Consider the following 17,771-nt stretch of genomic DNA (forward strand, 5'->3'; position numbering starts at 1 on the left):
GAGCCATCAGCCCAGAGCCCGACGCGGGGCTCGAACCCGCGGACCGCGAGATCGTGACCTGGCTGAAGTCGGACGCTTAACCGACTACGCCACCCAGGCGCCCCTATACTTTTTAGTCATAGAGAGAGACCTTTCACTTACGGAGGCTGTTATTCAGAACAGGCAGATGCAAACTGATACCTTTACAAAGTAAGGCAGGGAAAGAAGAAAGCAATTGCTTCTGAGTTTGGGGAGGTGGTTGTGAAACAGTAGGGAAAGAATCAAACTTTCTTTTAAGCAAAGCGTGTATATGTGTTTTGTGTCGTTTTGTAGAAGTTTGCTAATAAAGATATCGAAGCATAATCATCCAGAGGAAATGCTGGTAGTATGGCTGTATGTGTATGTTCAAAACTCTCTACAGCAGACGGTCTTGTTTTAGGGGTAAGTAAGACTTCGCTCTTGATTAAATTCAGGAACATGCACTATTTCAGTTGAGCGAGGATGGTTCTTCCATCTGAAGAGGGGCATATTTGGTTAAGATAAAAAAGTAAAAAATGGGCTTTTAAGATTTTTGGGTTTTTTTTTTTTTAGTTGACACACAATGTTACATCAGTTTCAGGTATAAAATGTAGTGACTCAACATGACTCTATGTTATGCTATGTTCAACACAAGTATAGCTACCATCTGTCACCATACAATGCTATTACGATATAGACTATATTCCTTGCGCTGTTCCTTTTATTCCTGTGACTTATTCATTCCAAAACTGGAAGCCTGTATCTCCCACTCCCCTTCACCCAAAAAATGTTTTTTTAATGCTAATTGCCTTCTACAAAGTTTGACTTATCTTCTGTCTCTTCATAAAGAAATACGTGCTTAGATATAAGCATACTGACTAAACCAATATACACAGGGTAATAAATAAATCCCAAAAAGAAATCAAAGACATGGTATTTTTTTTAACTAAGAGAGAGATCCATTGCTGATCTCTTTCAATTACTGTATTGAAGTCTATGCACTAGGATGGTTACTAATTCGTCTCTTAAGTTATAAACAGAGAGCTTAGCTAGCTCTTAATAAACACCAAGGAATTAGGAAGATCGTGCCCTTTCATATCTGAAGGAGAAAGAACTTCTCCACTGGATGTGAACTTTTCCTTTGAACTTGGCTGCTGTGTAGATCACTTGTCTAAGTCTCCCACCAGACTGTTCAGCAGAGGTTATTAATCTCTTTGTAGTCGCAGACCCCTTTGTATATAGGAAGAAGGTTCTAAATCTTCTCCCCAGATTCATGTGTATATAATAATCTTTGGCCCTCATATTTTTGTGTTGGGGGAAGGGGACTGTGACCTCCTAGAATCCCATCTGTTGACTCTAGGTTAAGAATCATTTTTAAATAAGAAAACCCATCTTGTCCTTCACACACTAGCAACCTTGCTTTCTTGTAGAGTCCCTTTCAAGCTTTGGCTACTTGGATGTTTCATAGTATTATACAGGAAAACTGCCAAGGAGACACTTTTTCAAGCCCACTCACTTAACAGTTGGAAAGCCATGTGGAATTAATGTTCTTCATACTGATGTGCTTCTACAAGAGGTATTTACTGGATGCCTGCTCTATGCCGGGCACCGTATTAGAGGCTGGTGACAACGGGGAGATAACTGAAGTCCAGGCCCTCAAGGATTTTGTGATTTTCTCCCAATCAAATCCAAAGAATCTCTGAAGATAATGCCATTCTTCCAAATTTGATGCAGAGGAAATCCTAAATTCTAAATCTGTAAAAAGTGCATAAGGTTGTTACCCAAAAGTGGTCTTTCTATAAAAGAAAAGTCTCTAAAGTGTATCTCTAATATTAGCCAATTGCATTTATGTGTTTTTAGACTACTTGCTTTACCAAGAGCTGGAACTATTAAAACACTAAGCAGTGTCCTATTACAATTTATGTTAAAGTGAAAATAATGTGCCCTCTGAAATTTTTAAAGAGTAGTTAAAAATGTGATCCAATATATGAAATACCAGTCCACATATAAATTGAGAAATAAATTTACTGGCACCTATTTACTTGGATTATAATTATCTTCTTACAAATTAAAGTTGAGTAATAATTCTCCCCTACACAACCCCTCCCCTATCCAATAGGAAGACCTCGTACAAGGAAGTCTACATTGGAAATCTTTGTATTTCTTGTTTTCTTTTTCTTTTATCCCTAGTTTTAGAGAGAGGGAGAGAGTATGGGGAGGGGAGGGGGCAGAGGGAGAGAGAGAGAATCTTAAGCAGGCACCACACTTAGCATAGTGCCTGACACAGGGCTCCATCCCACGACCCTGGGATCATGACCTGAGCTGAAATCAAGAGTCGGACACTCAACTGACTGGGCTACCCAGGTGCCCCTCTTTGTATTTCTGTGTTGGACCATGCCTCACCCCAGCATGCTTGTGAACAAGATACACAACAAGTATGCCTTGAAGGAAAAGATAAATAAAGGATGCAAAAAGTGACTCAACCTTAATAAATTACTAATGTACAAGCAAATATTGGCCACATGGCTTCCTGCATGCAAATCAATTAGAACCACAGTTTTCCTCAAATGCCTTCAGTTTTCTCCTCTCCTGCCATTACTTGATAGGTAGGGAAGACAGCCAGTAGTAGAGTCAGACTGTCAACTTTTTTATGAGAGAATTGACCAGAATTATCATTGAACATTCTGCTGCTCCAAGTATGGCTTACTCCTATTTGGTAAACCTCAGTACTTTTCTAGTTAGGGCTCTCTTTTGAAGCTAACCAATCCAGAAAATACATGGTAAGTGCATTGCTATTTTACTTTTATCTTTCATAAAAACCTTGAACGTGTCTTATAGTTAACACTTAACTGGAATTATGTTGTAAATTGCATGGTTTCAGTACTACCATTCTCTTCTCACAGGCTGTCCAGATTATGATTGGCATATTTCATGTTTTCATGTGGTACTTCCTACTGATTTTGTATATGGGACAAATTAGAGGAGTCTTTGGCACATACGAACCTATAACTTACAAAGCAGGATGTCCTTTATGGGGAGTCATCGTGAGTAGAATATATTTATATGATTTCATCATGCCGTAAATACTATTCGTGCCACTAGTGGAAGATAGGGAACAATTTCTAAACAGAGTTTTCAGAATTATGTAAGTAAATCCCACGTTGGTAACTTATTCAAAATCAAATTCCTTTTTTCACCAGATATTTTTTGAGACCCTTTAATTTACCAGTGCTATTATAAGAGATGTGGATACAGGAGGGAATAGACTGTGACAACCACAGGTTGGATTGTCCTTAGATATGTGGAAGACAAAGAATCTGAATTATAATAGCCATTAGCCTGGTTAGTTTTCATATTTAGGGTCCTTCTTCACACAGTGAGTCTACACTCACATTTTCTAATGTGTGTACTCTGTGGTTTCTAGACAGCCATAAAGTAATAAAAAATTTGGAGAGTACAGCATCCTCAAAGCCAAGTAAACAATTAAGGAAAGATAAACTATATTGAAATCTGTTATTTTGCCAAATAGGGCTGAGAATTGACCATTGGATTTAGCAATATGGAAGCCAGCAATAAACTTGACATGTAGGTTCAGTTGAATGGTGGGGCAAAAACCTGACTGGAGTTGGTTTAAGAAATAACGGGAGGAGAACTAGAGACAGCAGATACAACTCCTTTAAGGAGTTCGGTGTAATGTAGTGTATGTAGAGAAATGAGGTAGTAGCCGGGGAACTTTGGGTCAAGAGAGGGTTTGCTTATTTGCTTCAGTAAGTTGGAAGTATCATGTCTTTTATCGAGGGGACTGAACCAGAAGAGAGAAAATGGATATGAAATAAATGGAAGCAGGTTGGGATTATTAGAATCATGTACTGGTGTAGGCAAGAGATGATGAATTTTAATACATAAAAAAGCTAGGTCCATGGGCAGTTCATCTCTAGCAGTGGTTCTCAATGAGAGCTGGTTTTGCCCCTCAGAGAATATTTGGTGATGTCTAGAGACATTTTTGGTTTTCACACCTGGGGTGAGCTTCTAGCAGGCAGAAGACAAGGATATGACTAAATGCCTCACAAACATATAGGATGGCTCCCACAACAAAGAACTGTCCATCTATAATGTAAACAGAGCCAAGGTGGGTAATGGGATGGAAAGGTAGAGGAACAGGAAGAACACATTTTGATTTGCAAGTAGATGGGACATTGGGAGCTTATGGAACTTTTCTTCCAATGGCTTCAGATATCTCAGTGAATCAGGAAGTCAGATCATGAGCTGAGAATGAGAATGGGATAATGGACTGGTTGTTTGAAGAAAGGATATGAAATAGTCATCCAGAAAAAGAGAGTGCATGCATTGTGGAAAAGTAGTTTGCCTTTCGCTAAGCATTAAGAGCTCACTTAAGCTTTAGGAACATGATTTGTGTGTAGTGAGATGGGTCAAGATGGTTGTGTGTCTTAGATCATGTTTGGCCACATGGGTGCAGGCATTCAGTAGGAAGGAGAACTGCATTTAATCAGGATTTGGATTTAACCATGATCTGTGATCAAACAAGAACTGTGAAAAGGAGTTGAAAGTGTATGTAAGTGAATGTAGTGTTGACCATGGAGTTTAAACTGGCAAAGGAGAGAATATAACAGAGAGGTGAGGGTCTCGATTATAAATCCAATCCAAAGGACTGTTAGAGTTGTGATACTACAGGCATGAGGTATAGAGATAGAAGCTGGTGGTCCTAGTGGGATACTTTAAATTGAGATTTGAAAGATGTTACACTTATTGGTAGAAACAAGCACAAGAGAATGAATATGGGAGTGAGTGACTGAGATAGGATGGGGTCGGAGGTCTGGACTGAAGAGAAAGTCAAAGAACCACAAGCCCAGGGTGTTAGAAGGATAATTACCAAGATGTAAGAGGTGTGAGAGAGTGAGACAAGAATTAAAATCACCAAGAGGAGTGACCAAGTCATCAATAGATGACTTCAACCAGGACAGATAGTGGGTGGTAGAATCTGACAATATTTGACGAGAGAGAGAGTTGAAAGTAAAAATGAGGAGCAAGGAGACCACTTATCTTATGCCTAGAACCAATGGTATCAGGGCTGTAAGAGAAAATGACCACCACTTGAGAGGGCTATAGAGAAAGTTGTGGCCTCTAGGAGATCCCCTGCCTTTATATGTTGGTTCACAAGTGTCAATGCATTGCTTTACAGATCAGTAGAATAGTGAATTTGCAGTCAAAATCCAGATAAATGATTCATGGCCCTCAGCGTTTAATCATACATGTTACAAAAATAGCATGTGTAGCTCCTAGAATAAATTATCTAAAACTTCAATCAAATTTAATTAAACGCAAAACTTCTCACTGAGGTCATAAACTTTGAAAGGTATTTTGTGAAGCACATGGTTTGGTAATTAGCTAGAGAGCACTCTAGTTTAAAATTCAACTTTATATTAGTTCTTCCTTTCACTGTGTACTTCTTAGAAATCTCAGCTTACAGAATGTTACAGAATGAAGTGCTGAGTGTGCAGATTTAAGTTATCCTTAAAGATAATTAGGAGTTAGTAAGCTTCAAGGTTTGGCCTTCCTGTAAACGGGATAGCATGAATGCTGTGTTCCCACAAATTATTCTTTGACTTAGATCTTTGTGAAAATGCCTAAAACAGATAAGACAAAAGGAATATATCAAGGGAATTGTACAGCTCACCTTCAAACAATATGGCATAGCTTTGCACTTCTGGGAAATAGACAAAGTAACCTGGTATGAAATAATGGAAACTCTTAAAAAAAAAAAAGGCGAAAACATGAAATGTAGTTGTTACCTTAATAATGACTACAGTCTCAAGAGGTATGTTTTGTACAAACAATTTGGAATAGACTCATGAACCACTTTTTCCACATCTGGATATATGCACAGTAATTACAATCAGTGGCTTCAATTTATTAGGAAGGATAGCATTCGAAATAATAATCAAGTGAGTTCAGAAAGTCTGTGCAGATATAAGCAAACTTGGTCCCTGACTCGGGACTCTTGAAATCATCTTTGGCATAACCCACAACCTGAATTCTGCCCACTGTTCCCCATAAGTTTCTGTGATCAGTGACCCTGCTATAACGTTTCAGTTCATGACTATATGATGGAAACTTGTCCTGATCCCTTCTACTGAAACCTCTTTATATTTTATAATTCTTGGTAGTCTAAAAATTAATTGACTTAGAAGAGGAGTTGTTAAAAATATGTTTTAAGTTGATGAGCATCATCAATGAGTATTTATAAATATGTTTTTATATCCAGTTTATCATTGCAGGAGTCTCCATAATAAGAGTAGCAAAGCATCCAACTCCAGGCGTGGTAAGTGGAGATGCTTAGGGTATCCTAGAAATCACTTGTCACAAAACTACAAGGTTTTAGTGAGTATCTAAACAATGAAGGAATCTACCATGCTTGTAAAATAAAGAATCAAGTGAAAATCTAGGAACACATAATTTAATGTAGACATTCTATAGTGGTCAGTATCATTATGCAAAGGTTTCTAAATTTAAAGATAGGGCGTTTTTGGTTTAGTAGTCTATCTTATTTTAACGTTGTATGAACTTTACTAGTAGAAAAAATTTAATAGGACCTAATAATGCCTTTATGTATAGACATACTACTACTGTAAAACTTTATTTTCCAAACTGTCTATCTAGTTTGGGGATAGTATTGGATCTTGTAATAAGATAGAGGATCTGTCCAGAGGATCCACCTATGGTACAGGTAAGATAGTGGGAAGAAAAAAAACTCTCAGAATCTTAGAGCTCAAAGATACCTTAGAAATCAATGAGTCTGATCTCACAGTTTTACAGATAAAATCTTACATCCAAAGATACTGATGGATCTCCCTAGAGAATGAAAATCCTGGGTTAAAAATCATTGACTCTTATTTGACTTATTTCTACAAGCAGTCATTTTCCATCTTTTTTTTTCTTTTCCCTCTTTGCAGTGGAACTCCTTTTGTTCAAACCCTATCTTAATCTTTCTTTCATATGACCCAGAATATTGTAAAATACAACATTTTTAAGCCCCAATGGAAGACTGATGCTTATTGGTGTGATATTTCACTGTTCCCTCCAGATTAACTGGGTATCGTGTAAACCAGAAAAATACTTTACTCTAATGGCAAGCATACTAACACCTCTGAAACTTCAGAAACTAGATCAGCATTTTGACTAGATGATTTTTTTTCAGCAGTACAAACAACCAAAGTGTTTATTTTGAATATAACAAACTTTCCATGTATCTTCTTTACAGATTACATTTGCTTTGATCATGAACATCTCATGCATAATTACTTCAGTTATTGCATCAGTTCTAACAATAATTGAGTTGTCTTCTTTTAATTCGGTGTCATATAGGAATTATGGACAAGCGGTAAGTGGCCAATTCCTTAGGAACATCTTAATTTAAAACAGTTCTCTTCCAAGGTTTTAAAGCCTTTGGAGGTAAAACAAAGCTTTTACTAGTCTTCAGGAAATTCTTTTATTTAAGTAATAAGGTCTCGATTGAAAGTTATTTTGGGTTTTTTTATGTTTATTTACTTAGAGAGAGAGTAAATGTGCACCCGCATGAGCAAGGGAGGGACGGAATGGCAGGGGGGACAATATCAAGCAGGTTCCACACTGTCAGCGCAGAGCCCAACGCAGGGCTCAGTCTCCTGTACCATGAGATCATGACCTGAGGCAAAATCAAGAATCGGGTGCTTAACTGACCGAGCCACCGGGCGCCCCTTGATTGAAAATTTTAATTCAAAAATAATTCTGACATGATTTTTTGGTAAATATTACTAGAATGTTTGAATTCCTGACATGCCCAATTAAAACAAAGCAAGTAAATAATGTGAAGGCTTCAGTGATAAGTGTATATGCATTAGGCGTAGGGTCACTGATGATTCTCTTAATGAAAGAAAAGTATAATCCTAGACCTTAAAACGATTCCCAAAATCAACAAAAGAATTCTGCTTACCAATGCTTATAGTTGGAATTGTTGACACCTAATAATTTCTGGTTTAGCACAGAGCTTTTCATGTGCAGCCTATTTTTGTGTCTCTCATCAATTTGCCTTGTGTCCTCAAATGCTAAATGTACATGAATCTGTCTTGCTTCCATTTAATCGAATAACCAATCGTATACCTTGTACTAGAGAAATAACTGCATTTCTTTGTAAGATAGTAACATCTTCTATTAAATATGAGTATCTTCACTGATATCACAATCTGTTTCAATTGTGTTGGCTTTAAATTCAGAATCCCAGAATATTAGTGCTGCAAAAGACTTCAGCGATACTTATAAATAAAAATCTTCCATTTCAAATGAGAACATACTAGAGTGGGGCTCCTCCTTACTTTCTTTTTCTTCAATTTTGTTTTCAATGTTTGTTTATTTTTGAAAGAGAGAGACCGAGCACAAGCAGAGGAGGGGCAGAGAGAGAGGGAGGTACACAATCTGAAGCAGGCTTCAGGCTCTGAGCTGTCAGCACAGAGCCCAACACAGGGCTCCAACTCAAGGACCGTGAAATCTTAACCTGAGCCAAAGTCAGATGCTTAACTGACTGAGCCACCCAGATGCCCCTCCTCTTTATTTTTGAACAACAGAACAAAAAATAACAATTTGAAAGTTTTAGTTCAAAAATAATTCTAATGAGAAGAGTCATTGTAGATGAGGGATGAACTTCCTACTCCCCCCATCGCGCTCTCTACCTGCACTGTATTATAAAGGGACCATCAGTGCTGACCTGAACTCAGTATTAATGATCAATTTCAGTCTCCCAAATGCACACGTTTCAGTTTTGTTTGCTATGATTAATTACATGAAATGAACTTATATATTAGACCCACAATCTTTTCCTGGAGGCATTATAGAATTCTACTCCTGCATTTACTAAGGCAGCCAACATTTTACAGTATTTTCCATATGCCAGCTTTTCTAACATAAGCAAGTTGCTTGGCTAACCCCACAAATTCATCAAGTTACCAGTGTTTCCAGGTAGGTTCAGCTATCCCAAAAAGTGCATGCCCCTGAAACATACTTCTCAGATAGGAAAATGGTTGCTAGTATAAATCCAGAACCAGACTGACTTTATTCAAACACTGTCTTTAATACTCGTTGTATGTGACCCTACGGACAAGTTTCCTAACTTCCCTGTTCCTTAGTTTTTTTATGTGTCAATGGAGCAAATGATAACATATACCTGTTAGTTAAACTGCTTTGTCTCCCAGACTCCAGGCCTGTAATTCCAAATATGCCTGTATATCTCATATGGATATGCTTCTGGTGTCAAACAGAATTTCAACAGATATAAAATGGAAAATATTTGCCTCCTCAAAAGTACTGCACTGCAAGACTCCCTTATTTCAGCCTCCAGAGCTCAAAACCTTGATGTAATCCTGTACCCTTGTCTCTCCACTGTCTTCCCAATTACCAAGTACTATTTATTATTAACTCTAATTTTTATTAATTAGGGCTCTCTTGGTTGTAAGTGCCAGGAAATACAATACAAATTGACTTAAGCAAGAAAAGGGCACTCACTGATTTATGTGGGATTCAAAGGCTTAAATCATGTGTCAAGAACCCAGTCACTCTCTGCTGTTTGCCTGTTTGAACTTTTCTGGCAAAAAGCGGGAGAATTTGTCTGAGAGTAACACTTCACATGTATAAATTAAGGAGCGTGGACAAAATGACTTTTTACAATCTTGGCAGCTAAGAGGTCACCAGAACTTCCGAGCTAAGATGCTACAATTGTGTTTCTGCCAACAGAATTAGATCAGAATTCTGATAAGGTAACTTGCCATTTCCAACCCTCTATAGTCTTTTCTTTATCCTCCTGTTAACATCATGCACTCCCTACACCCGAGTTAAATTCCCTTTATCGTTTTCTTAAAACACAAGTCACTCTTTTTTTTTTACTTTTTTTTTTTTTTTTTTTACATTTATTTACTTTTTGAGAGACATAGAGAGACAGAGCACAGTTGGGAGGGGCAGAGAGAGAAGGAGACAGAATCCAAAGCAGGCTCCAGGCTCTGAGCTGTCAGCACATAGCCCAATGCAGGGCTTGAACTCACAAACCGTGAGATCATGACCTGAGCCGAAGTTGGATGCTTAACTGACTGAGCCACCCAGGCGCCCCAAAACACAGTCATTCTTGCATTCAATTTTTTGTTCACATTGTCAAACCATAGGTCGTGTGATATGTATTTTGGCTTTATTATCGTTACTATTTTATGTCTCCATTTCTTAATTATTTTGTCACACTTGTAATGTGTGCTATTACATTTTTTCCAGAACAAGATAGGTTACACTGAAACTAGTAAATGAAAATTTAAAGCTGCCTAGAATGTTGCATCCCTCCTTCATTTTTCTCAGTCCTACTCTTATTTCCAATGTCTTACCTCTTTATGAAGCCTTCCTAGGTATGAATGGCTTAGGGTAAACCTCTGGTCCCCTAAAATTACCGAGCAAGGTTTTTATCCCTTTTGATATATTTAACCTTATCATATGTTACCTTACATTATCTGTCTTTTCTACTTGAATATAAACCTTAAGAAAGCTAGAATTTTTGGTCATTTCATTCTATTCCCTACCACCTAATAGTTTCTTGCATAAAAGATATCAAATAAACTGAATGAAAATGGAGAAGGAGGAAGAGAAAGAACTGAAGGAGAGAAAATTGTAATGTTATTCTTTCCACATCTGCATATCATTCTTGTCTTTCTACAGCCAGCACAAAAACTACATTTATTTTCAGGATTAAGACCAGTATCATTCATCCTGATATGTAGTTGAAAATATCTTTCTTTACAGAGAGGGAAGGAGGCAAACCATAAGAGACTCTTAAAAACTGAGAATAAACTGACGGTTGATGGGAAGTGGGAGGGAGGGGAGGGCGGGTGATGAGTATTGAGGAGGGCACCTGTTGGGATGAGCACTGGGTGTTGTATGGAAACCAATTTGACAATAAATTTTATATTTAAAAAAAAAGAAAATATCTTTCTGACAACAACAGAAGGGATCTGCTTTATTATCCCAGCAAAATCATAATCACCTTATACTTCCAAGTGAGATGCTGGTGTTTGAGTGTTTACCCATCCTTCCACATCATGTTCCAAAAATTTCTATGTGAGATTTTTATCACCACACAGATACATTTAAGTAGGTCTGTAATTAACAATAGTTGTTTTAATACATGAAGATTGCTTGATAAAATCTTTTAGTAGGCATCTTACCACTGGAGACAGAAGAATCAAATCTTATTGACTGAAGTGTTTGGATAGAGCCCCTTGTCATGAAGAGAATAACAAGAATGAAGAGTTCTAAGAAGCAAGACTAGAAGGCTGAGTGATGAAGATCAAAAACGGAAGCTGTAGATGGTGAACTGGGGGAATTAAGGCTAGGAAAAGTGGAGCCAGAGGCAAAGGAGTAGAAAATGACTAGGGAAGTCAGATGGTGAAAGCAGCTTACTTATTTTTCCTGTTTTCTTTGACTGTCATGGTAGGAGCTCTTTCTGTGAATGTACTTGCACTTACTAAAGATAATAATGCAAGATTTCTCCCTATTTTCTGGTTTCAGAAACTTGGAAGGGAAGTTTCACGTATTTTACTGCTCTCTTACTCCTTTGAGATTTCTGTTGCATTAACATACGCAATCTTTGGCTGTATTGGTTTGGTAAGTGTACGTGTAGTCTCCGGCAAGTCAAGAGATGTTGATTTCTAGCACACATTCTATAAAGAGATGATACGATGTGTTAGAACTCATGAAAATTGAATATGTGACTATTTCCTTTAACGTTTTTCCTTATTGTTTATAAAGTTACCAAAGTAATACCTGAAACTATCAAGTAAAATTAGAGTAAATTGTTGTTGTCCTCATCATACCCACACATCCAAATCCACACAAAAAAGACGCAAACACACACGCAGACCCACACATACGGTTTTCTTTTTTACTAACTGTGTGATCCTATTCATATTGCTTCTCACATGCATTTTTTTCTCAACTATCATAAACATCTTTCCATGATAAAACAAAACAATGCCTTTTAGTAGCATCATACTTTTCCTTAGTATCTATTTCAACATTTTTCTGGCTGCATATTTATCTTTTTTCCAGTTTTTTAAAAATTATAAACAATGATCTTTGCATATAAGACTAGTATTTCTGTAGGTAGCTGATTTCTAGAAGTGTAGTGACAAGTTTGATAACATCCCAAAATGCTGTCAGAATCCACAGTACTACAGAAATTTATGAGAATGACTATTTTGTCACAAGCTTAAAAAAGCTAAGTACCTACATTCATTCATTCTTTCATATTTACGGAGGGCTTACTCTTTACTAGGCATTGTAATAGGCACTAAGAATGCAATCATTAAGGGGCACTTGGGTGGCTCAGTCAGTTAAGCTGACTTTGGCTCAAGTGGCTTGTGAGTTTGAGCCCCACGTGGGGCTCTATGCTGACAGCTTGAAGCCTGGAGCCTGCTTCGGATTCTGTGTCTCCCTCTCTCTCTCTGCCCCTCCCCCACTCACACTCTGTCTCTCTCTCTCAAAAAATAAATAAACATTAAAAAAAAAGAATGCAGTGATTAACAAGACAACATCCCTACCATCAGAAAGCTTTCCATTTCAGTGGAAGAGAAAGACAATTAACAAATAACATACACACACACATATATACACCCACAAACATGTACAAATATGTATATATATACACACACATACATATCTTTATATACATATTATATTTATATTAATTTATAGTACTATATATATGTTAGATTAATACTATACTTTTATATATTACGTATTTTATATATAATATATATTATAGTACTATATTTTTGAGTGTTTATATATATACTACATATATGTATGTATACATATATATATATATAAATAATTTAAGGAAGTGGAAAACTTACGGAGTAAAAGGAAATGGAGTAAAAAGACAAAGCAAAGATTATTTTTACATAGGATAGTAAGAAAAGGCCTCCATGCAGGGACTAACTGAAGTGCAGAAGTAACTGAGACTACATGGAAAAAAGAGTTTTCTAAACATAGGGGATGGGTGGGGCTTCCAGAATGGTTGAGTGAGGATATAGTAATGCTCCCTGAAAATAAATGCTAAAACTGGACAAACTGTCAATAAACAATCTTTTAAAGATTCTGGAAATTTACCAAAGCATACAAAGTATTGAGAAGCATTTACTGAAGAAAATTCACTAAATCTCACTAAGAATAGTTTAAACATTTTAGTTTGGGGCTGCTCCAATTCTTCCCAGCCTCCACTCCCAGGTTCCCTTTTGCAGAAGTTTACATGGGTCGGTCAGACTGTGAGGATTGGTTTTTATTTGGTTTTACTCTGTTAGAGTACAGAAAGTTTAATGACCAGGGGTGTTATTAAAACAGTAGTCATCTCAGTGGCCAAAAATCTAGGAAAGCCAATATAACACTCAGCCTAACTGAGCTCATGATGTTTGTTCGGGTAGGAATTGACTGGCAACCAGCCAGAAACTTAACGGGGAGATCCTGAGAGCAAGAGAGCCAAAGTGGGCCTTGATAATATCCTACTTATCCTTGTTTCCTGGAACATAATAAATGTGCATGGGCTAGGCTATGCATGCATTAGGACACTGGACAGGGTCCTAGTAAACTGCTCACCCCTGGCTGAATAAGACACCTTGCAAACACAAATTAAAAGCTGGCGCAGATTTACAAACAGCCTAAACTTTGAATACATCCCCTAAGCTACATTGATTCATTGACAAAGGCTGGAAACATTACTGGCTCAAAATATGTATTACTTCGCTAGGGCTACCATAACAAACTATTACAGACTAGATGACTAAAACAACTAGAATTTCATTTCTCACATTTCTGGAATCGAGGTGTTGGCAGGGTTTTGTTTCTTCGGAGGCCTCTCTCTTTGGCTTTAAATGTCTGTCTTCTCCCTAGGTCTTCACATGGTCTTCCCTCCTCTTATAAGGACATCAGTCATTTGGAGTAAAGCCCACCTTAATGACTTTACTATAACTTTATTACTACTTTAAAGACTCTGTCTTCAAATACAGTCACATTCTGGGGCACTAGGAGTTAGGATTTTAATATATAAACTTTAGGGAGACACAGTACAGCACATCACAAGGTGTTTAAGCACACCTCTGACCACTGATTGGCTGACCACGTATGCTGACCAAGGAAGAACCCCATTAAACCAGTCTTAAGATTAAAAACATAAATGAAAAAAGTAAGTAGATTGATATATCAGAGGCCATATACTGCAAGGGACACAGACTCCACAAAATTGATACAGGCAAGTCGCAAAGGGCAGCAATAACAACCACTCTTGGGGACTCAGAATCCAGAGTAGCTACAATATATTATGTAAAATATTCACTTTTCAACAAAAAGAAAAAAATATGACATGCAAAAAACAGGAAATAGTGACACCCTTAAAAAAAAGCAGTCAATAGATACAGTCTTAGGGAAGAGGAGAATGACAAATGATGGGCTTCACAAAGAAATACTTTAAAGAACTAAAGAAAAACAGGTTGACTAATATGTTAATTAACATATTAATATTAAAAATGATGACTCATCAAATAAGAGCCTTAATGTCTATTACCTTGATTGTGGTCATATGGTATCATGGTGTTTGTGTATGTCTAAATTCATCTAATTGCACCTAAATTCATATAATTGCATCAAGTATGTACAGTTCTTTATATAAAGCTATTAATTTTTAATAAACAATGATATAAATGAAAGAGATACTAATTTTTAAAAAGAACCAAATGGAAATTCTGGAGTTTAGAAATACACTGTTACTGAAATGAAAAACTCACTAGAAGGACTGAAGAGCAGATCTCTGACAGAAGACAAAATCAGCAAACATGATAGAACAATATAGATCATCCAATCTGAAGAACAGGAAATAATAAGAAAATTTAATAGAGCCCCAGAGATCTATGGGACACCATCTAGTACACCAACATATGCATAATGAGAATCCCAGAAAGTGGAGGAACAGGAAAAAATCTTGAAGAAATAATGGCCAAAATTTTCCTAAATTTGATGAAAAGTATTATTCTATATATGTAAGAAGCTTAATAATATCCACTTAGAATAATCACAAAGAGATTCACTGCTAGACACCTGAGAACCAAACTTATTTTAAAAGGAGAGAAAATCTTAAAAGCAGCAAGAGAAAAATTGATTTCATATACAATAGAACCACTATAAGGTTAACAGCTGACTTCTCATCAGAAACAATGGAGGCCTGGGGCGCTGGGGTGGCTCAGTGGGTTAAGCTTCTGACTTTTCAGCTCAGGTCATGATTTCACGGTTTGTGAGTTCGAGCCCCACATGGGGCTCTGTGCTGACAGCTCAGAGCCTGGAGCCTGCTTCTGATTCTGTGTCTCCTCTCTCTGCCCCTCCCCTACTCACACTCCATCTCTCTCTCTCTCTCTCTCTCTCTCTCTCTCTCTGTCAAAAATAAACATTAAAAATTTTTTTTAAAAAATAGAAACAATGGAGGCCTGAAGGTAGTGAGATGGCATATTAAAGTGTTGGAGGAAAAAACAGTCAAGCATGAACTCTATATTCTTTAACTATCCATTCAGAAATGAAGGTGAAATAAAGACATACACAGATGAACAAAGAATGTGTGGCTAGGAGAACTGCCTTAGACACTATAGGAAATTCTTTGGTCTAAAAGAAGGTAATATCAGATGGAACTCAACACCTGAAGAAATAAAGAGCATCAGGTAAAGGTAATTACACAGATGACTATAAAAACAATATAAATATATCTTTTGCGCTTCTCTCAACTGATTTAAAAGACAATTGCGTAAATTGCATTGAACTCACCCAGACAATCGAAAATAATCTTTTTTTCAAGTCATGTGATTATCAACCTTAATTCCCAATGACTCAGCTCTAACTTGTAGCATTAAAGCAGCCATAGGCAATATATGAATGAATGGATATGGCTTTATTCCAGTAAAACTTTCCAAAACAGGCAGTGGGCCAAATTTGGTCTATATGCCATAATTTGCCAATCCCTGTTCTATAGATACATATTTTCTCCTTTTTTTCTGAAATTTTAAGAAATAAGTTTACAAAATCAATAATTATAACACTGTATTGTTGACTATATGACATGTAGGTGTAATATGACAATAATAACACAAAGGAAGGTGGAAGGAATAGAGCTATACGAGAACAAAGTTTCTGTATTTTACTGGAATTAAATTAGCATTCATCTGAAACACTGGGGTAAATTAAGATGCACATTGGAAGTCCTAGACTAATGAGTAAGAACACTGAAAAATTATAAGAAAATAATATCAACAAAAAATTAAGATAATATATAGAAAGTATTAATAGGTAAGGGAGGAACATAAAAGACACAAGACCTATAGAAAAGAAATAGCAAGGTATTAGACATAAATCCAACCGTTTCAATAATAAGATTAAACTAAAACTGCACTGAGATATTAATTTCCTAACAGAATGATTACATTTCAAAATACAATTCTAACTAATGATAATGACTATGGGTAAAAGAAATCTTTCACTCCTACTTAGAATATAAAATATTACAACGACTTTGAAAACTTTTGGGGCATTATTATGGAAAGTTAAGGTGTACATACCCTATCAGTAATTTTAGTTCTTAGTATGTACCCAACAGAAATGTGTGTGGCAATGTACTAAGGTATACTCTCAGGGAAATACCAATATTAATTCATAATAGTCCCAAGGTGGAAACAGTGCAAATGGGTGAGTGGTGAATATATTGAGGAATGTTACTCTAACAAAATTCGACATAGTAATTAAAATGAACTGTACCTACCCTTAACAACATGATGACTCTCATTTATACAATGTTAAGTATGGAAAGTCAGACTCAAAGAATGCATGCTTTATGATTCCATTTGTATGATGTTTGAAACCAGGCAAAACTAAACCTGAACTGTAATGTTTACGGAGGGATGCAAGCTAGTAAAACTAGGAAGAAATGATTAATTACCTAAAAGTCAAAATGACAGTGACTTTGGGAAGGAAGAAATGGGTAGAAATTGGGAAATATCGTGACAAGGTAACTTGTGGGGTGCTGGCATCTGTTCATGTTCAAGAAGAATATTTTGTTGTTGTTACAGTCTGGAAGTCTGCCAAATCTACCAGTGTCTAGTAGGAATTAAGAGAGTGGGTTGAAGTAGAGATGGGACAGAAAGAAGACAAATGGAACTTTGACATTTTACTCTATAAACATCAGTACTGCTTATATTTTTTTAAAACTAAGTCTTTATTAGATGTATGATATTAGGAAGCATGATATGATTTACATGAGGTTATTTTTTTTTCAGAGTCGTCATAATGAAGATAGTCTCACAGCTGTCCCAGAGGAATTTGAGAGTACTTTTTAAGAACCTTAAAAATGTGAGATTTTTCCTGGTGCTCATACCTGCTGTGGGCCCTAATGATATCTCTGTATAACAAAGCTGCTACAAAGCCCACAGGTGTTGTGCAAAAGAAAATACAAAACAAGTTGGATTTTTTCTTCTCGGTATTCAAGAAATTTCTCTGCACATATTTTTGTAGGCTCCAAGTAGAAAGCTTTTCCCTATTTAAATATGTTATTATGAGGGAAAAATTATCTTCTAGTACTCTGAACCTGTCAACCCTCTGAAGCTGTCACCTCTCCCTAAGAGAGCTTTTGTAAGAGACCATAAAAAAGATCTGTGATTGTCTCTAGA

At 36.6% G+C, this 17,771-nt stretch overlaps 1 protein-coding gene across 1 annotated transcript; it reads left to right on the top strand.

Annotated features, from left to right (window-relative positions):
* Positions 1 to 366: 366 nt before the first annotated feature.
* MS4A13 (membrane spanning 4-domains A13) lies at positions 367 to 17,441 on the top strand. Its single transcript, XM_047070386.1, has 6 exons — positions 367 to 420; positions 2,901 to 3,041; positions 6,281 to 6,337; positions 7,277 to 7,396; positions 11,587 to 11,682; positions 17,382 to 17,441. The coding sequence occupies exons 1-6, from the start codon at positions 367 to 369 to the stop codon at positions 17,439 to 17,441; spliced, it is 528 nt and encodes a 175-aa protein (XP_046926342.1).
* Positions 17,442 to 17,771: the final 330 nt, after the last annotated feature.

Source organism: Lynx rufus, unplaced genomic scaffold (genome assembly GCF_022079265.1).
Source record: "Lynx rufus isolate CCGP_SWC_20201006 ecotype Redwood Valley unplaced genomic scaffold, mLynRuf1.p SCAF_9, whole genome shotgun sequence".
Classification (NCBI taxonomy): Eukaryota; Metazoa; Chordata; class Mammalia; order Carnivora; family Felidae; genus Lynx; species Lynx rufus.

Bases quoted from the DNA above. Each gene is read 5' to 3' on its own strand.
- MS4A13 (XM_047070386.1), top strand. From the start codon at position 367: ATGGCTGTATGTGTATGTTCAAAACTCTCTACAGCAGACGGTCTTGTT. The intron at 421-2,900 runs GTAAGTAAGACT...CTCTTCTCACAG, and splicing joins CAGACGGTCTTGTTTTAGGG to GCTGTCCAGATTATGATTGG. The intron at 3,042-6,280 runs GTGAGTAGAATA...TTTTATATCCAG, and splicing joins GTCCTTTATGGGGAGTCATC to TTTATCATTGCAGGAGTCTC.